Raw genomic sequence first — 21,211 nt, forward strand, 5'->3', positions numbered from 1 at the left:
AGGAGCGGAAGGACCTCCCGCAACACTTGTCCATTTTCCCTTCCCAGGGGGTTTTATATATATTTCTCTTAGGGTTCTCCTTGTTACTTAGCTTCTCTGGGATCGAGGACTATCAGCTCCTTATCCTTTGCTTTACAGCTAGTATTCACCTATGAATGGGTACATACCATGCTCATCTTTCTGGGTCTGGGTTACCTCACTCAGGATGGTTTTTCTAGTTCCATCCATTTGCATATAAATTTCAAGATGCCATTGTTTGTTACCGCTGAGTAGTACTCCATTGTGCAAATTACCACATTTTATTTATCCATTCTCCAGTTGAGCAACATCTACGTTGTTTCCAGGTTCTGGATATTACAGATAATGCTGCTATGAACATAGTTTCACAAATGTCCTTGATTAATGTCTACAGTGGAATTTTTTCCTTGAGTATATTATTTAAAAATACAAATGTAATAGTCAGGCATTAATACCATCACTTTGAAGGTGGGGCAGAAAGACTTTGAGTTTCAGGCTACCCTGGGCTTCGTAGTGATACTGACTCAAAAAACCTAAATTAAACAAATAAATATATACAATTAATGGGGAAATGGTTAAAAGTTAATGCTTGTAGAAGTGCATTTTAGGAGTGGAGTAGAGTAAGACAGAGAACAGATAGGGCAGGTTAGATGTCATGTCTTCTAGGACTAGTGCCTCTTCAAAAGTGCCAAGTGGATCTGGTGGCATAAGTCTATATTCCCAGCTACCTGGGAGGGTGAAGAGAAGAACCACAAGTTCAAGGCCAGTGTAGGCAACTTATGTCTCAAAATAAGATGTAAAAGTGCTGGGCATATTGCTCACTGGTTATGTATTTGCCTGTTCTATACAACTTTCTGTCTTCAGTCTCCCAGAAGAACCTATCTTTTTTTTTAAGAAGGGCAAATAAACAACCTGTAAGAAACGGAAGGGACTGGGCAACCAAGAGTTTGTGGTGGTGTTGGTTTTAGTCATTGATTGGTGGGTCAGACTAAATTGCAGTCAAAATCAAAGAACAAAAAACTTGTTTTTCATAGTGCAAAGGCATTGATTGAGGACACCAGCTGACATAGGAGTAAAGAATAAAATATACAGAATAGATATATTATCTGCTTTGGTGAAGTGCAGAATGTGAAAAAATGACTTCAAGTAAATTGTGAAGATATATAAAATACTTACAGAGAGTACTCGATAAAGCAAAACGTTATTTTTTATTTCTTCTAAATAGCTAGCTCTTCTAAAATCGACTATTTTCTTGATGTAAGTTATACAGACTCTTCTGAATTGTGCCGGCAGGAAAGAGTGAGCCGGCAGTAGAGCATTGCTTCTCTTCCTTAAGAGAACTGCCTTCTCAGGATTCCTTTCCACCAAACCCACTGCATAAAGAGATCACATTGTTTCTTTTGAGACCTTTACAAAGGTCTAGACTTTACAATATGATGATATCTAATGAAAACGGAAAGCATATTCTTTCTCAGTTTTCTGCATTCATTTGACTGTTCTAGGAAGTTCGCTTCTCGAGTTCCCTTTCTAGGTTCAAGCTTTTTGTTGAAGCTCAGTCACAGGGGTAATGCTATCGTCTTTAAATTTGGTCATGGAATGTGTTACGGTGCTCCACTCGGGGAATGAGGCTCTGTTTGAGCTTGGTTAGTAACGTTTATTTTCTTTGGCAGAGAAGCTGATTGTCCAGGGGCATCTAACCAAAGTGGCAGAAGAATCAAAGCTTTCAAAAGGTTTGTTTCCTGTTTCTCTGTGGTCTGACAGTTATTCTGGATAATGAAAGTTAGTTTAAATTGTCAAGGTTGCTGTATTTTAGCCATGAGTTATTTCTTATAGTGCATGAAATGTCAATCTAGTACAGTATCAGATATTTATAAATATTTCGATGTCTGTCTTAAGAAAAACTAGGAAAGTTTCTTTTAATGTTGGCATTTGTGTGTGGTTTTAAAGTTAAAGCTTGCAGTAGATTTGCTTTTCACCTTTCTGTCTCATTTCTACATTGTTTTCAGTTTTCATCTCAAAATTTCAGTCAATACAGTGCAAACCTTTTATGAGTAAAAAATAATTAAAATTTTATTTTGAAAATTATTGTATCTTTGTTTCTTATGATATTCAGTATTTCTCTATTTTGTTCTCAACTTTATTAATACAAAAGTGATGACTTTTGTCAGTGTAAAATTGTGTTATATTTGATAATTAACAGTCCAGTAATTCTCCAGAGTAGTTTTTTTTTTCATTCTTTCTTTTTTAATTTTATTACAGTTGTTGAACTCAAGGAAGAAAGCTCAGGTTTCAAGCATCACGACGCTATTTTTAAGTATAGGAAAAGTATTTCCGTAAACCTGGTGGGTGTGCTTTGCTGTTAGAGTGGAGCTTTCCTCAGACTTTGCTAGCATAAAATTAAAAACGAGCTTCACAAAGAAAGTCAGCTCCACAACAAAAGCTCAGATTTCAACATTTAAGTCTAGTGTATTTGGTATTGTCAGGGTAACCGATTTGCTTGTTTTTTAAAGTGTTTTTAAGCAGATTGTATTTTTCGAACATCTGGTAGTGCACATTCTAAGTTTTGTGCACAGTGGATGCCATATTAGGAGGAAGAATGCACAGACTATGCCATGCTAATATTGTTCTGGCAAACAGGCATTAGGTTTCAGAATGGTGAACTATTTTTAGTACAGATGCAATTTATTTCATCTTATTAAAGTGCTATGAGAACAGGTTTTAAAATAGCCTTTACTTCACCATCTAAGTGCCTGTTCTAATCTGTTGATTGAGTAACCGACACTGCACCTGGAAGCAAAGCAGAGGGCGAAGGTGACTGGCGCTTAGGAAAAGTGCCCTGCTGCCTTAGAACTTCTGTGCATTCTGGAATAGAATATATTTGCTTGAATCAGGTGAAGTTTTAGAGAAAGATGTGCACAACATTACTGATTTGAGAAAATGATGGGTTTAAAATGCATATAGAAAGTTTTGAAGAACCTGTTTTGATTTCACATTTCTACTTTTGGGTCTTGGTTTTGTTTTTTTTTTGAGAAAAGCTCTCACTGTGTAGCTTTGCTTAACCTTGAGCTTCTGTCTCAGCATCCCACGTGCTGAGATTACAAATGGGAACGGATGCATTTGGCTCGGTTTTTATCTTATGGAACAAGCTGGACAAGTGTTCAAGGTTCTTTGTTTCAGGCTGATATTTATTAAACCTATTATGTCAAATAATTCCATGAAAGTGAGTTTAATTCATTTTCCAGGAATGATAATATAAATATAAGCTTTACTTTTTATTAATCAACTTTTGTTAATATTTTTCATGTTGCCAGAATCCTGAGACCAAGATGGGTGGCCATGATAGTTATATTTTAAATGTTTTCAATCTGGCTATAAAATATTTCCCTTAAATTTGACTAAATTATTTGTCCTTTAAAAATGCATCTACTGGAGGCAGGCGGATCTCTGTGAGTTCGAGACCAGCCTGGTCTACAGAGCTAGTTCCAGGACAGGCTCCAAAGCCACAGAGAAACCCTGTCTCAAAAAAAAAAAAATGCATTTACTGATTTTTGTGGTGGACTTTTTTCCCCAATGAAAATGACAGTTGCTAAGACTAAATTATTCCTCTGAAGACTTCACTTAACATGGCATATAATCATGTCATGTGTGCTTTCTGATTTAGGACTAGCTCAAGCTACTGTCATTACATATCCATAGTAGCTTAGAAGTAAAAGGAATATAAGTAGATAATTCTACTAACTGGATATCCTCAGGCAGCTCACTTTAGATCTGTTTTGTTTTGTTTTTCCAGACTCAACAGCTGAGACTGAGCATTGCTCTTCCAGTGAGCCTGGGCTCCATTCTCAGCATCTGCCTTGGGCTCACTGGAAGAGCAATGCTCAGTCTCACTGTTGAGTCTCCTCTCTAGCTCTAGTAATAACTTTTTTAATACTACAGACTTCGATACTGCCGCATGAGCAGAAATAGATGTTCTGCCATTTGTTTTGTTCTGTCTGCTGTTTTATTCTTGAATAGATTTAGTGAAGTTAATAAATATCTTCATGCACCCATCTCTAGCAATAAGCATTGATTGATATCTTTGTTATATATGCTACTAGAGCTTGAAAATACACATGTAACAAAAACTTCATAGCTTGCTGGGTCTGGGCTGTAATCCCAGCACTTACTAGCTGAGGCAGGAGATCCATGAGTAAGAGGTAAGCATGAGCTACACATGAATCCCTGTCTCAGGAAAGAGAAAAGGGGGTAAGGGGAGAAGTAAAATGTAACAAAATCTCTAAATATATTTAACTAAATATGCAAATATTTTAAATCTCTCTGTGTATGTGTGTGTGAATTTTATTTACTGTGCTTTACTTTTTAGTTAGTAATATTAAGTATTTTCAATACATATTTTATCTTCCCATAATGATAGTACTATAGTGAGTATCCTTATGTAATACCTGACATAATCCATTATTTCCTTAGGGAGTTTACACATTTTATTTATTAGATTTATTAATTATGTATGTATGAATATTACTCTGCATGCATGTATGTGAACCATACATGTGTCTGGTGCCCACAGAGGCCACAAGGGGTGTTGGATCCACAGAACCTGGAGTTATAGTTGGTTGTGAGACACTCTATTGGTGCTGGAACCAAAGCAGGATTCCCTACAAAAGTAGGAAATGCTCTAAACTGCTGAGCTATCACTCCAATTCATGGTTTTGCATATTTTAAATTTTGATGTATATTGTCACTAATGGTACAGTCAGATATATGCCATGGTTATTTATGATCATGAAGATAGTAATCTACTTAATGACTATGATTGTCTTATTAGAAAAATAGCATCTATATATTCCCAGAAAGTGGAGTATGATCAGCGTCAGGGGAATGGTGACACAACAGAGAAGATATAATAAAAAGTAACATACTAGAGAAACAATTAAAGTAATGAGATAAAAGCCATACCTACAGCATGGGCCAGATAGGGAAAATGGCTGTTGAGGTTAGGGAAATGTCGATTCAAGCAAAGAACTGTAGACTGTAATGAGCTGTTATACAAAGCCCTATAAAGAAGCCCACATAACTGAACTCCTGTGGGAATCAATACGGGGATGACAGTAGGGCTAAACTTTGCTGTATGAAACTTAGCTGATTCCTAGACGTGATGGTATAAAGTTTTGGCTGGGGGAATGACCTTTTATGAAATCCCTGTCCTAAAGAATGCCATAGAATGTATAGATATGCTAGTATAATGATTGGGACTTAGTCACTCACATCTTCAATAAACTGTTGGCTATGATTGAACACTGAGAGCAATGGCCTAGAATGACTTGGTCAGATGTGGCAGACTAACTCTTGAAAATACCACCGGAACATTTGAAACAGGCTCCCCTTCTTGTTGTAGTTCCCATTCATTGTGTTTGCTTTAGAAATGGGCTCCTCATGTTAAGGGAAACTTTTATAATTGTGAGTTTTGGGTGATTTTTGTGGCTCTGCACTGTTAAGCTTCCAGTCTTTTCCTTCAGTCTTCTTCATACAATGTTCTCATTGGCCTGGGAATTTTGCTGCGTTTGTCGAGCTTGCTTGATTACTGTAGCAAAGCTTGCTGCATTTTTGTTCCCAGCTGATAAGTAGACAGACTTAAATAAGAGCCCCAGCCCTCGGCATAGCAGGCAGGAGCCACAACACGATCTGCTGCGACTCTAAGAAATCAACCAGCATTGCGTTTTGGGTGGGAGGTGAAGAACAAGGAGACTCAGTGATCTCAACTGATTTTTAGCACTCTTTTGCATAGATTCTGAGCATTCATACTGAAAGTGGTTTTCTTGATAGAAGTGTTGAATTATAATAACATTTGACTTTTGTGCTTTTCCTAATAGAAAACCAGGCAAGAGCCAAGGAATCTGATTTATCGGACACTCTGAGTCCAAGCAAGGAAAAAAGCAGTGACGACACTACAGGTGAGTTTTAACCTAGTGTTTACCAATCTGAACAGTCTCTTGGCAATTTAGGTTTATTGGTTACTGTGCATAGAAACTTCAGAGTTTGTTTTTAATAAAAAAAGCATTGTTTTTACTTATCAGATCCCTCTATAAAATCCTGGATATTTTGTTAAAACTAGTTTCAACTATCCAAGCATAGAAGATGTATACTTTGTATTTGTTATGATAATAATAATTTGCTGATAGATTTTAAAATTCTATAATTCTCTTTCTCCCCATTATAGACGCCCAGATGGATGAGCAAGACCTAAATGAACCCCTTGCTAAAGTGTCTCTTTTAAAAGGTATTTTAATGTGTTTTCACCACATTTTAAACCAGGATTTTAGACTCACCTTTTGCCATAAATTGTATTTTATATAGCTTTTCATTTTAGTTTACTGATTTAAAGCTGTCTAAAGTAGGAGGAATTAAAGTTTAAAGTGTCGGTGCTTGATGCTTGCTAAAAAATACATATACACATTTAAATTACAGGATAACTTGAGTCAGTGAAGACACAGCAGTGAGTGGTTGAGTCTGAAATGCAGTTGTGTTTGTGTTTTCCCTTGTGTTTCTAATAGAAGCGTATTCACATTTTTCACATAATTAGGATAAGGTAAAGCTCTTAGCTGGCTAGAAGGAATTATATATCCTTTCTGCTGTCAAATTGTAGTAGATGTCCTTAAATTCCAAACTTTGCTGGTCTTCCTCATTTCCCGGTAATTATCTAGTTCTTAAGACTCTTTGAGAAATTTGGAGGTAAGACTGTTTTTCTTTTGCAGTTTTGTTATTTTCCTGTCTCTCTTCTCCTCCACCTCCTTCCATGCTCCCCCCATTCCCTCTCATTCATTATTGCTGTTCCGTGTGCACATAGGGATACGTGAGTGCCACCTGCATAGTCTGTGTAGTGCAGCCTGCATGCGTGTGGTTTCAGGGCTGAGAACTTAGTGATTGGGTGACCAGTTAGGCCTCATCCTCAGGGAGGAGAGTCTCTCTTTCTCACTGGGCTGAGATGCTGTGGTGAACCTTGCTAACGTGTCCCACCTCAAAAAGGAAGGATGTTTATTTCTTGGTAGTTAGTCTTAGAATAGAGTGGATAGGAAATATCAATGATTTACATAAGTATTTAAAAATAAAGTGTCTTGGGGGAGGACTTATTGATAAACCTCTCATCCTGAGCGTGTACTGGTTTTCGTTGCTGACTTTCCAGAGCGTTTCAGTCCAGTGGATGCGTATGTGGGCAGTGGTGAACCAGCACCAGTCAGGAAGCTCTCTGGGAGCAGAACAGCAGCGGTAGCTGGAGAAGGTTTTGTGGACACGTGCCTATTGTTCTAGTGGGAACATGAAGGGATCTCACAGCCCAGGCTCTGGATTTTGAGACTGAGGGAAGGAGGCTTAGTTTACCTTGCATGACCCTGTTGTTTGCTGCTTGTGTAACCATGACAAGAGAGGGAATCTGAGTGACTCAGATTCTCCCAGTGTTCTTTCATCTGGACATCCTTACTTTCTTTCTCCTTCTCCATGGACATGGGAAATCACATGGCCCCTGGAACCAGTTTTGACTGAATTCCATAATCAGGGAAGTTGCTGAGGATTGCTAACCCAGGCAGCCAGTGTGTCCTTCAGTCTGATGCGCTCCCTTTGCTTACTTATCTGTACTAGGCGACTCTTGGGTGAGAAGGCATGATTGTTTTCATGTCATAGTAATTAAAATGAATGAATGTTTGCACAGTTTATAAATCTTATAGAAATATAAAAATATTATTATATAAGAGGTTATTGATACTGGAAAAAAGGAATGAGATCATTCAGCAACTCAAGGCCCTGGGTTTTAAGATTCTCTACATGCAAAACAAATAAACAAGTAAACAAACAAGCTGGCCCTGGGAAGGGGAGCTCTGTTAAACAAAGAGGCAAAAGAGCTGGCTGGGCAGAGGAGAACAGAACCTCAGTGCTTTATGGGAACATGAAAAAATAAGGAAGGAAATTTAAGTAATAAACACTCACAAAGGTTGCAGTTTATATGGTCTTTTATGCTCATAAAGCCTTAAATATTTTTGTCAGCTAAATCTGGATTTTTAAGTAGCATTATGATTGTGTTAATTATATTCAACTGTTATTAATGTTTTTTTTATTTATTTTAATTTATTTCTAATTATGTGTATGTATAGATAGAGGAAGGCCCCCAACATTGACCTCTGGTCTCTATATTCACAAATACGCATACATGTGTGCATGCATGTATCCAAACATGTATACACGCGTATGAACACCTATATATCCATACACCATGCACATTCTCATGCACGAACATGTACATATATGTACAGACATGTATACACACGTATGAACACATATATATCCACACACCATGCACATTCTCATGCACGAACATGTACATATATGTGCAAACATGTATACACGCGTATGAACACATATATATCCACACACCATGCACATTCTCATGCACGAGCATGTCACATTCTCATGCACGAACATGTACATATGTGTACAAACATGTATACACGCATATGAACACATACATATCCATACACCATGCACATTCTCATGCACGAACATGTACATATATGCACACATGCACCCACCCACACATACTAGTTCTCTGTCTCTCTCTCCTTTCATCCCCTTTTCCTCCCTCCCTCTCTCCTTACATTTCTGCATGATTGTTAACTTTTGTTAATGAAATAGTATTTTTTAAAGATTTATTTATTTATTATGTATACAACATTCTGCCTCCATGTATGCCCACACGCCAGAGGAGGCCGCCAGATCTCAGTACAGATGGTTGTGAGCCACCATGTGGTTTCTGGGAATTGAACTCAGGACCTCTGGAAGAGAAGCCAGTGCTCTTGACCTCTGAGCCATCTCTCCAGCCCCCAGAAATAGTATTTTTAACAATAGCTGTTCAAAGATTTTGAAGCTGCTTGTGATGTCAAGATTTGGGCAGGCAGGAGAATAAGGAACTCAAGGCCATCTTCAACTCTGTAGCAAATTTAGAGGCCCATCTGCCTCTCAATAAAATAGAAAGATTTTACAACCTGATTTTTTTGTTTGTTTGTTTGTTTGTTTGTTTTTTTGTTTTTCGAGACAAGGTTTCTCTGTGGCTTTGGAGCCTGTCCTGGAACTAGCTCTGTAGACCAGACTGGTCTCGAACTCACAGAGATCCGCCTGCCTCTGCCTCCCGAATGCTGGGATTAAAGGCGTGCGCCACCACCGCCCGGCCAGATTTATTTTTAATTAAATATGTGTGTGGGTAAGTGAACATGAGTGCAGGGACCTGTGGAGGCTAGAATAGGTTATCAGATTCCGTGGATGTGGAGCCACAGGAGGTTGTAAGCTGCCTGTTGTAGGTGCTTGGAGCTGAACTTTGGTCCCCTCTGAACACTCTGAATGCTGAGCCATCTCTCCAGTGCCCTGCAACTTAATTTTTTTTTGTTTGTTTTTTTGTTTTTGTTTTGTTTTGTTTTTTGAGACAGGGTTTCTCTGTGTAGCTTTGGAGTCTGTCCTGGAACTATCTGTAGACCAGGCTGGCCTCGAACTCACAGAGATCCGCCCGCCTCTAACCTACCAAGTGCTGGGATTAAAGGTGTGCACCACCACCCATCTCATTTTTTTAAGAACAGAATGTTAACAGACTAGAGCCATGACCCAGTGGTTAAGAGCACTTGTTGCGCTGGAGGACTCAAGTTTTGTTCCCAGCACCCACACAGTGGTTTACAGCTATTCATAACTGGTTTGAGGGGACCCACTGCCCTTCTGAGTCCTCTGGGCACCAGGTGTGAGTGTGGTGTGGATGGACTCATGGAGGAGAAGCACTCGTGCACATAGGATAGAGTTGAGTCATCACGTGCTTCACTAGGAGCAGGAGGGCTTATTACATTGACAAGAAACCATCACCATTACTTCAAATGGTGATTATTATTTTTCCTTTGCAAGAGTTTTATATATTCCTAAAGTGACTTATTCCCTGTAACTTACTAGAAACATTTAAATTGTGCTTTATTATGTGTGGGTATGGTTTGTAATCTGTATAATTAGGTGCAGTAGCTGTCAGAATTTTCTGTCATGGTATGGGGTACTGAAGAGTTGAGAAGTTTCTCAAGCTTGCAGTACCCCCAGCTTTCTGAATGCTGGGATTATAGGGGTGCACTACCACACACAACTTGGAATTCCCTCTTAAAGGACAAGGAGGGTAAATTATCAGACTCAGCCTATAAAAGAAAAGATAAAGAAAATAAGTTAGACTGTAGAAGGCTTGCATTTACCCTTTTCTTAGCATTTTCAACTAATGTTCATTACCAGATTTTCCCTGGGTTGTGAAGCAGATTGATTTAAAAAAAAAAAAAAAAAAACTCCTTTTTTTAGAAAAAAAAAAAGTAGGGCATCATGAGAGTGGGCTTAAGCACGACAAACTAAACTAATAAAACACTTTTTCCAGCAGGCCTTGTGAAAAACAGGTGCTTAGTCAACCTTAGCACAAAAAGATTTCTCATTAGTCTTTGATACAAAGCGGCTCCTGGTTGTTTACAGGAGGATTTGCACACTGACTGTGTGATCAGTTTGAATGTGGTCTTTTGTGTGTATTGTAAAGATTTTAGTCAGTAGTAGTGGTACTACTTCTATGACCACATACTCTGAAGTTTGTGTTTGTGTGATTTGATACATACCATCTTGTATGTTAGCTGCCGAGTCACCTTTCAGCCCACTGTAGGTTTTAATACAACACAGATGAGCAGCAGAGTGACTGGAAGGGAAGATTAGGAAAGTGCATACTTGAGATGTCGTGCTGGAGTAAACTGATTATAGTTAAGTCGCTGAGATTTATCCGTTAATAATTCAGGAGTATGTTTATCTGCTATGATGTGAAATTGGGTACAAATTAGATACAATGGAGCATCCATCCAGTTTAGTTTTTATTGTGTTTTGGGGGTTGACAGGTTTTGTTTTTTAATTTTTAAAAATTAAACTATAACTACTTTGTTTCCCTGTTACCATCCACTCCTTCCAACTGCTACTATGCCACCTTCAAATGGCTTCTTCTTCTTTAAATACACACAGACACACATACAACATGCACACACATTTTTGTTTTGTATTCTACAAGTAACATTGCTATAATTTTTAAACTTTTTGTTGTTGTTGTTGTTTTGGTTTTTTGCTGGCACACCTTTAGTCCTAGCATTCAGGAGGCAGAGACAGGTAGATCTGATGCCTAGTTTGCATACTGAGATTCAGACCAGACAAGGATACAGAGTGAGGCTCTATTTCAAAACAAATACAAAAACACACCTGCACCAAAAACAAGCAAACCCCAAAATCCAGTTGTTGTTTTTGTTGTTGTTGTTGTTATTTTTATTGTTGTTGTTTGTTTTTACTTAGTTTATTTGTTTGTTGGGGATGAAACGGGGAGAGGCATGCATGTGGATTAACAGGACAACTCTTAGGAGATCTATCCCTCTTGCTGTTCCCGGGTTGAACACAGATTCTTTTTTGTTTATTTGTTTGTTTTGTTTTTTGTTTTTTCAAGACAGGGTTTCTCTGTAGTTTTGGAGCCTGTACTGGAACTAGCTCTTGTAGACCAGGCTGGTCTCGAACTCATAGAGATCCGTCTGCCTCTGCCTCCTGAGTGCTGGGATTAAAGGCGTGCGCCACCACTACCCGGCCCTGAACATTGATTCTTGTGTCTGTTTAGAAATGCCTCTACCCGCTGAGCCTTGCTAGTCCTCATATCTTTGTTGAAGAATTTCTTTTCTTTTTCCATTTTTATTTAAGTTTTAAGTAAAGTTTTTTTGTCTTAATGTTAAATTTCAAGATTGATGGTGAAGGATCTGGAAAGAAGGTTCCCATGGTAAATTAGGAACTTGCTGCCAAGGCTGATGACCTGAGTTCAAGCCCTGGGACCCCCATGGAGCAGAAGAACTTACTTCCTTATGTTGTCTCCTGACTCCTGACCTCTACATATGTACTGTGCATGCCTGCCCCTCTCTCTCTCTCTCTCTCTCTCTCTCTCTCTCTCTCTCTCTCTCTCCCTCTCACACACACACACACACACACACACACACACACACACAGGAACAACAATAGTAATAGTAAATGTACTTTGAAAATTGATGGATGTTATGCCTATCTCACCAAATTTCAAGTTTTACAGGGGCTGTACGTCAGCACAATATATGTTAATTTCTCTATTTTATAGTACTGGTATCCATGTTAACTCTATGTTGTTAAAGGTAAAAATAACTAATAAGCTTACTCTAATTTGCTTCTAAGTTTTATTTAACTCAGTTGTGCCTTGTGATTAGCTGTGTGTGTCTAAACATGAAAAAGAATGCCAGATTTAACTATAGAGATTATCATGCAGTACTAACACTTGTCTTTAAAATAAACATGTTTTTGTCAGATGACTTGCAGGGTGCACAGTCAGAAACTGAGGCCAAACAGGAAATTCAGCATCTTCGAAAAGAATTGCTCGAAGCCCAGGAGCTAGCTAGAGCAAGTAAACAAAAATGCTTTGAACTTCAAGGTGAGATCAAGATCTCTGCAACTCTGTGGGGGCCTATGAAAGCAGCAGAGTGTGATTTGAAGTCACAAAACTCAGAACCCAGAGGGCACCGCAGGGTCTCCAGAACCAGGGCTTTGCGAGGCTTGTTCTCCCACATCCACTCAACCTTCTAAGCTTCCATTTCAGATGGTAAAATGAGAACAGGGCAGTGACAGTGAGCACCTTTAATCTCAGCTGCCTGGAGGCCAACCAACCTGGTCTAGAGTGAATTCCAGGACAGCCAGGGCTACACAGAGAAACTCTTATCTCCACCCCACCAGCCCCTCACTCCCCACCACCCACCCACAAGAAAAAAAAAAAAGAACACTTTACCAACAAAAGACTCCTCCATTGTTAATTACATGGTAATTTTAGGCTGAATGTCCCTTATCATAACATTCCAAATTTCAGGGTTTTTTTGTTTTGTTTTGTTTTGTTTTGTTTTGTTTTGTTTTGTTTTGTTTTGTTTTGTTTTGGATGTGAGGTGCCCAATCAATCAGTGCAGCACAAGACACGGGGAAACCCACAAATTGAGCCATACCTAGTAGTAGTGCTCACTTTGGGGTGGGGCATGAGGTAGTGGGCAAGGTTTGAGGTGTAGAATCTTCCGAGCTGAGCACAAGTTTAATGCCAGCCTGGGTAGATAGACTCCCTCAAAAAAGGAAATATAAAAGAAAAGAAGAAAAAAGAACTAGAATCTTCTCATCTTGGTCATTTCTTCTCCTTGTGGCTCATGTATCTGGTAATCATTGGCCAGTAGGGACCATGCCGGAGCTTATGCTTCCTTAGCCTTCTGGTATTTGCCCTTGGCAATGAAATTCTCAGAGAGCCTAAGATATCATGGATTCTTGTGGCATCCTTAGGTTTCATAGAAGCCTTTCCTGAGCAGAGGAACAACTGAAATGCCAAGAACCTGGAATCTTCTGAGACTGTTTCCTTTCCTTACTTATTATTGTCTTGTGTTCCTAAAATCTTGATGACTAATACTGATAATACTTATCACCTAACTCTTGTGTGTTTCAATAAACTATAAAAAGAAAACTTTCAGAAATTTCTAGCTGTGCACTTGTGAATGCTTTTCATTAACTTACAATATTAGATGCTCTTTTTGTGTTTTGTTTTTGCTTTTTAGCTCTTTTGGAAGAAGAACGTAAAGCCTATCGAAATCAAGTTGAGGAATCTGCTAAACAAATACAGGTTCTCCAAGGTATGGGGTATCCCGAGACTGCTAGAGATGGCTATGGTTATCCTAGGGTTCAGTGATTGAAAAGGAATGAAAGTAAGATTGCAGAGAATCCTCAGTTGTCATGGCTCTGGCTCTTCCCTAGAAACCCTCATACTGGGCTTCTGGACAATTTTCCTTTAAAGGAGATAAAGGAAGGGATTGTCCCAGGAACCCATTGTTTATACTCTGGAGTCTTAAAGGCAGGGGTGATGCTAATTGTGGTGGTGCATGCCTGTGGTATTGGCACTCAAGATATGAGGCAGCAAGGTCATGAGTTCAAGACCCACCTCAGCTACATAATGAATTTGAGGTTTACCTTAGCTAAATAAAACTTTGTCTCACTCCCTCACCCAAAATATTTTCATCAGCAAGAGGATAGAGAAGTATATATTACATACAAACATACATATGCATCCCTTTCTACTTAATGTTTGTTTTTCTATCTATATGAAGGCACTGGAAAGACAAAGAGAATAAATACCAAAATATTAACATAAGTCTCTCATCCTCATCTCTGTGGGGAAAACAAAATTTACTTTAGCTTTTGGCTTTCCCCATTTGCATCTGTATTTTGGCATTTTATATGTCTAACATAAGTTGCTTGTGTAATTTCATCAAACAGCTCTGACAAGCTGCATGCTAGCTGTGTCCTGTAATGTGTTGTAGTTTTGTTCTTAATTCTGTGACCTCAGAAAAGATAGATAATACAGATAATACACTTTTACAGTCCAGCTACAGAGGTTGCATGTGGATATGGAGAATCTGCAAGAGGAAAAGGACACTGAAATCTCCAGCACGAGAGATAAATTGCTTAATGCCCAAGATGAGATTTTGCTCCTTCATCAAGCAGCAGCAAAGGCTGCTTCTGAGCGGGACACTGACTTTGCTTCCTTACAAGAAGAGCTTAAGAAGGTGAGAGCGGAACTTGAGAGCTGGAGGAAAACAGCGTCAGAATATGAGTTAGAAATCACGAGTTTACAGAACAGTTTCCAGCTTAGATGTCAGCAGTGTGAAGACCAGCAGAGAGAGGAGGCAACAAGGTTGCAAGGTAAGTGAGTGCTTAGGCATAAAGCTCCTAACTCTTGCTTTCAAGGAATAGGAGGGGGTGGCCCTTCGTCCATGTTGTCCCAGCCCGCAATTCATGGTAGCAGTGATTTTTTTGATAGAAGGTAACTGTGTAAGCCAAGGCTCCTGTTTTAGGGTTGTAGGTACATTGGGCAGGTTTACAGGTTCTGTGATAAGTGTATTTTTACAGGCACATACTATTAATTCTTTATAATGCTATTGAGGAGTATATGTCATAATAATGGTATACACCTATAATCCCAGCACCTAGGAAGTAGAAACCAGAGGATTGTGAGTTTAAAGCCTGCCTGGGTTATATCCTGAAAGTGTATGTCAAAAACAGGCAAACATTAACATTGTCTTAAAACAATGAAGTGGAACACGTAATGCCATTGCTGGGGAGGCAGAGGCAGGTGGTGTGCTGTGAGTTTGCGGCCATCCTGGTCTACATAGAGCCTTCCCAGCCAGTCTCTGAGCTACACAGTGATCTCCTAGCCCATAAACAAACAAATAGTGAAGTAGGAAAAGAAACACTGTGTTTTAAGGTGACCTTTGAGCTATAGAAACAAAGTGACAGGGATCAAAGACTGCCCTGTAAAAATCCACCTGCTCTTAAGAGGGGAAATGTGTTCTCTGAAGTGTTACTCTGTCTCCTTTGAATACAGTGTTTTTTGGTTTCTGTATTAACAAATATATTTTGTGGCTCTTTTAGGTGAACTAGAGAAGTTGAAAAAGGAATGGAATGTACTGGAAACTGAATGCCATTCTCTAAAAAAGGAAAATGTTTTGTTGTCATCAGAACTGCAGCGGCAAGAAAAAGAATTGCACAAGTATGTAAGAATTTCCCTTTAACTTAAAAATATTTGTTTTTAATTTTTATGAAAATTAAATTTTGATACTTAGATATTTTGGAGTCAAATGTTCAGCCAAACTGGTTATATGACAAATTAAACATAGTAAGTATTACATCGTTTCATTCCATTTTACCACCGTTTCCTGTAAGCAAGCTCCTTTCAGAATACCCTCGAATTCAGATCCAGTTAGAGGCCTTACTGTACCATTCCTCACAAGCACAGATCCGAACCAGAAGTTTCCCAGTTAACAAAATGACAGTACATTTCACATATAAAATGGCTGTTCTTTCACTCCACTGATCTTTAGTGAGAGCAGTGATTTATAACAAAGAATTTATCTCAATTTAGAAGATAAATTTAGCTTCTAATCACACAGGCTGTGACTTGGAATGTAGCAGACTTCTAGAGGACTTGAGGCCGTGGGTTCTATTCCTAGCCTAAGGGAGGGAGATGATAGAGAGATTTCAAGAGAATAACATTGAACCCATAGCTTGCTGAGCCTGTCTAGCTGAAAAAGAAAGCTCCAGGTTCAATAAGACCTTGTCTCTAGAAGATGTCTGACACTTTTGATCTGCCCTTATGCAGGAATAGATGCACACACTGTTCATATACATGTACAAACATACATACAACACATATCTTGATACATATACATAGGACACACACACACAGAGGACTAATCTATATGGTGGCACACCCCGTGATCCCAGCACTACGTGGGAGACTGGCCAGAGGACCAGCAGTTCAGTGTCCTTTTTAGCTCCACACTTTGGTAGCCTTATCTCTACTCCTCACCCCTCCAACATCAGTAAGGAAATGCCTGAAGGAACTGGATCTGCAGGTTTGTTCTCTACAGCTCCTCTATAATGCTGCGAAACCTCAGCGTAAGGATCCGTAAAGCACTTTGATCTTCCCTCTTTTTAAAGATTTTATATATTTTTATTTTATGTATGTATGTGTTTTGCCTGTATATAAGTAAGCGTACCTGCACGTGTATGTAATACTGGAGTCTAGCACTATAGTCACTTCCTGGATCTGGAGTGGCTGAGAGCTGTCATGAGGGGCTGGGACCCAAACCTGGGTCCTCTGGAACAACAGCAAGCGCTCTTAACCACTGAGCCATCTCTTCAGCAGCTGAATTTTCCTTTCTAATGCCATTATTTTGCTCATTCTTTCATGTATTTTACGTATATTACATTTTGAATATGTGGTGATAATTAATAAAACAAATGTTTACTTGTAACATGAAAGTTAGTCAAAGCAATGCCTAAAATAGGAAAAGAACAAAATAAAGGCCCACCGTATGTACACATATGCTTACATGTGTATGTATTGATTACCTGTGTGACAACACATGTAAAGAAGATGGTTTTGTTTATTTGTTAGTACTTTGAAATAGGCTCTCATGTAGCCCAAGCTAACGCTGAACCTGCTATGTAATCAAGATTAGCCCTAAACTCCTAACTTTGGTTTTAGTCTACCAAGTGTTAGACTATAGGCATTGACTACTGTACCCAGCTTGGTTGTTGTTGTTGTTGTTGTTGTTGTTGTTTTGTTTCTTTTCTATTGTAGTCTCTACTGGCCTGAGACTTTTCAGTGTGGCCAAGGCCGTGTGGCCAGACCGTCCAGCGCAGTCCTCCTGCCTCGGCCTCCCTGTAAATCAGTCATGCAGATATTCAAGTTCTTTATGTTTACAACGTATTAGTTTTTTAGGTGAACTTACTTAATTTGGTATTTTTATTGTTTGTTTGTTTGTTTTGAGACAGAATTTCCTTAGGTGACCGAGGTTGGGCTTGAATTTGAGAGCCAGTTTTAGCTTCCTCAGTCCTAGGATCTTAGTTGTGTGTCACCACACCCAGTCTAGTTTGTGTTACTTAATAGTTCTTGTTTTTTAAGTATTGATATTTTAAAGATTCTGAACCTTCTAATATCTCATTTTTGAAATGTGATTAACTGAAATCTAGCAGACTGTTAAAGAACTATTCTTTTTAAATTATGTTAATGTTGTTTAAATGTTAAAAATAACATTTACAGATTGCATGTGACTAGAAGCCTATGACTTCAAATGTTAGACTCCAGTTGGGTATTTGCTGCTTGCCTGGAGAACCAACTGTGTGGGATGCTAAGGCAGGGAGCATCCCTTGTGAGACACCCATCTCACAAACCAACCAAAACAAAACAATGGGTTCTAGGAAGGTACACTGTATCAATACATATCATTATTTTAGTCATCTGTTACACTCACATAAAATACATAAGATATATTAATTCTATTTCCTGAACATTTCTGCCCGGATACTCTAAATTTATTTGCTAAGCTTCTCTTTAACTATCAGACCGTCCTTAAGAATCTTCCCCTTGCCAGGTGGTGGTGGCACACCTTTAATCCCAGCACCCAGAAGCAGGGGTAGGCAGATCTCTGTGAGTTCAAGGCCAGCCTGCTCTGCCGAGAAAGTTCCAGGACAGATCCAAAACCACACAGAGAAACCCTGGCCCAAAAAAACCAAACAAAATCCGCCCATTGTATTAACAGAGTGAAATAAATACTCTGTAGTTCTTTGTTTGTAGTATTGGATGTGATTAAGTTCCGTTCTGAAAGATATAACTTTGAAAATCTGACATTTAAAAAGATGTTTTTTGTGTGTGGGTTTTTGCCTGTGTTCATGTATACCATGTGCATGCATTGCCTGAAGAAGCCAAAAGAGGACAACGTAGCCCCTGGAACTGTAGTTACAGATGGTTGTGAACTGCAGTGTGGATGCAGAGGCTCAAACACGGGGCCTCTGGAAGAGCAACTAGTGTCATCTCTCCAATCCTAAACTCTTATTATTTACTGCTTGTGGGAGCTAACTTTTCTCTAAGCCAGACAAATCTTTTTTTTTTTCCTCACTGTTCTCAAAGAATTGAAAACAAGGGATTATTACTATTTTTCATACTGAAGATTGAACCCAGGGTCTTGGTCATGTTAACCCCATGCTCTACCCAGTTTCTGAAAAAGGCATTGATGTTCATTCATATCAAGTTACTTTCCTCATGTGTACATTATTTTTAATAGCAACTTATAAAAATAGTCATGTAATTAAAGCTAGAAAATAGCTTCAGATGTTGTCTTAGTTAGGGTTTCTGTTGCTGTGATAAAACACCATGCCCAAAACACCTTGGAGAGGAAAGGGCCTTGTAACTCTCGGGTCACAGACCATCTCTGAAGGAAGTCAGAGTAGGAACCTGGAGGCAGGAACTGAAGAATAGGCCAAGGAGGATCAATGCTTATTGGCTTTTTCTTGTACAATCCAGGACCACTTGCTCAGGGGTGGCACCACTCACATGGACTGAGCCTTCCCACATCAATCACCAATCAAGAAAACACCCCACAAGTGTACCCACAAGCCAGTCTGGCAAGGCCATTCCTCAACTAAGGCTCCCTCTTCCCAGATGAGTCTAGACTGTGTCACAATGACATAAAACAGGCAGTGCAGACGTGGATGTTTGACACAGTAGACACAGAGAACCCCGCCCCCTTGATATTTGCTGCTTGTGCACATCTGAGAGCTCAGGAAATGTTTCTTCAGAGAATAAGGGGTCCCAGCTAAGTGACCAGGTCCATAGTCCACAATTCAGGTTCCCCTCTCAGTCTCCCCATGTGGTGGCACTTTTCATTTGAACAGGTTTGTGTGAGTTAGTAATGATGCCTAAGCTTCAGGTTTCTGACCCCATTCTATTTTTGAGTATTTACTCTTGTAACATAATTGAAATATGTATTTATAATACAATATGTAAAGATAATTTGGTATACTAAAGTATGTAATTAGGACCAGACATGGGGGTGCCATATCCTTAATCCCAGCATTTGGGAGTCAAAGGCAGGCAGATCTCTTCGAGTTCAAGACCCACCTGGTCTACAAAGGAAGGTCCAGGCCAGCCAAAGCTAAATAGTATGACCCTGTCTCAAAGCGAGAAAATGAAGCAAAAACAAAGAAAACTCCCAAAGTATAATTAGTCATTTCTTCTATTTATAAAATTTCTACTTTTATGTATATTTGAAAGGATACAGCTTTAAACTTCAAGGGATTTTTTTTTAAGTGTCTTAATGCCTTTTCCTTACTGAAATTGTCTTACTTTTTCTGTACCATTTTTTTCTGCTGTGAAATACACTCCCTCCCACCTAGTGAAATGCTGTGATCCTGGGCTTTCTCTGTGTCCAGTGTCCGCTGTGAATGACTGTCCGTGTTTATGTTGCAGTTCTCAGAAGCAGAGTCTGGAGCTCACGAGTGACCTCAGCATCCTGCAGATGACCAGGAAAGAGCTCGAGAACCAAGTGGGATCCTTGAAAGAGCAACATCTTCGTGACTCAGCTGACTTAAAAACTCTTCTCAGTAAGGCTGAAAACCAAGCAAAGGATGTTCAGAAAGAGGTAAAGCGAAAAGACGTGCTCAGCCCAATTATGGTTGGACTTAAAGCCAAAGGCAAATCAGATATCCATGCTACTTAGAAATAAAGAAAAGCAGAAAGCACATTACCTGACAGTTGACACTTGGAGCATCCCACCCAGCCTGGTAATTACTAGCTGTGCGTCACGATCCCTATCGACAGGATTGATCTAGTGTTTGCTCTCACACATACAGACATAAGAGCTAGTTTTTAACTTTTCTCTGTTGACTGACATGAGAGACCCTTTGTAGCAGATCGCTTGGTCTATTTAAGCATCAAAGAGTGTGCAATAATAAATGAAGCATTCTTTTGGAAGGCAAACTGCAATCTAGGACAACACCGTAGCTGGAGCTATATGCTCCTGGGAAAGTGGCTAAGACAGTGACTCGTGCTTGTCATTCCAGCGCCTGGGGGCTGAGGCAAGGGATAGTGATGAGTTCAAGGCTTTGTTGGTTACACAAGTATATATACAGATGGGCAAGGTGATGGACACCTACAGTCCCAGCACTTGGGAGGTAGAGCAGGAAAATCAGGAGTTCAAGGTCAGCCTCAGCTGCGTAGTGCGTTTGAGAATAGCTTAAGCTGCATCAGATCCATGTCAGAAAACAAACAAGAAGAAAAAAAATGACTTAAAATTCACCTATATACAGACAGCCCAATGCCTGTTCTGTGGCACTGTATATCCCACCCCCTACTTTCTCTTGGGCTTCACAAATATACACACTTAAGTTTTCATGTGATTTTGTTTATACCTCAATTCCATTAACTTGTGGAATAATCGTGTTAATGATGGTAAAAGGTTGACTTTGGAAGGGACCTACCCCAGGTCGTTCTGAACAGGATAAGTAAAGCTGACCACGGGGCAGTAAAAGTTGTGTTCGCTCCTGCTGGCCTTCCTGCACTGATGCCTGACCAGCTCAGGTTAATAAAGCCTGTCTGCTCATCAGGAAGCTCCAGCTGGAGGCTTGCTGACAGGCAAGATTCTTCATGAGATAGAAGGAAGTGAAAGATAAGTCTTGTCTTTTAAAATGAATTTTTTAAAAGTTGTTTTTAGGAAATAAAATGTGAGTTTCTCTCTGCACTTCCCCT

At 39.3% G+C, this 21,211-nt stretch overlaps 1 protein-coding gene across 13 annotated transcripts in view; it reads left to right on the forward strand.

Annotated features, from left to right (window-relative positions):
- Positions 1-21,211, forward strand: part of Slmap (sarcolemma associated protein) — a 143,004-nt gene that overhangs the window by 114,100 nt on the left and 7,693 nt on the right. For 12 of the 13 annotated variants that reach the window (XM_026779647.1, XM_005348694.3, XM_013346890.2 and 9 more), the window contains 8 exons: positions 1,689-1,748; positions 5,889-5,969; positions 6,236-6,295; positions 12,410-12,532; positions 13,683-13,757; positions 14,503-14,823; positions 15,553-15,670; positions 19,934-20,105. In XM_026779647.1, coding sequence (XP_026635448.1) covers positions 1,689-1,748; positions 5,889-5,969; positions 6,236-6,295; positions 12,410-12,532; positions 13,683-13,757; positions 14,503-14,823; positions 15,553-15,670; positions 19,934-20,105 — 1,010 coding nt within the window. The remainder of the gene's footprint in view (positions 1-1,688; positions 1,749-5,888; positions 5,970-6,235; positions 6,296-12,409; positions 12,533-13,682; positions 13,758-14,502; positions 14,824-15,552; positions 15,671-19,933; positions 20,106-21,211) is intronic. The other variant, XM_026779654.1, reaches the window with a different exon arrangement.

Source organism: Microtus ochrogaster, chromosome 6 (assembly GCF_000317375.1).
Source record: "Microtus ochrogaster isolate Prairie Vole_2 chromosome 6, MicOch1.0, whole genome shotgun sequence".
In the NCBI taxonomy this organism is placed as follows: domain Eukaryota; kingdom Metazoa; phylum Chordata; class Mammalia; order Rodentia; family Cricetidae; genus Microtus; species Microtus ochrogaster.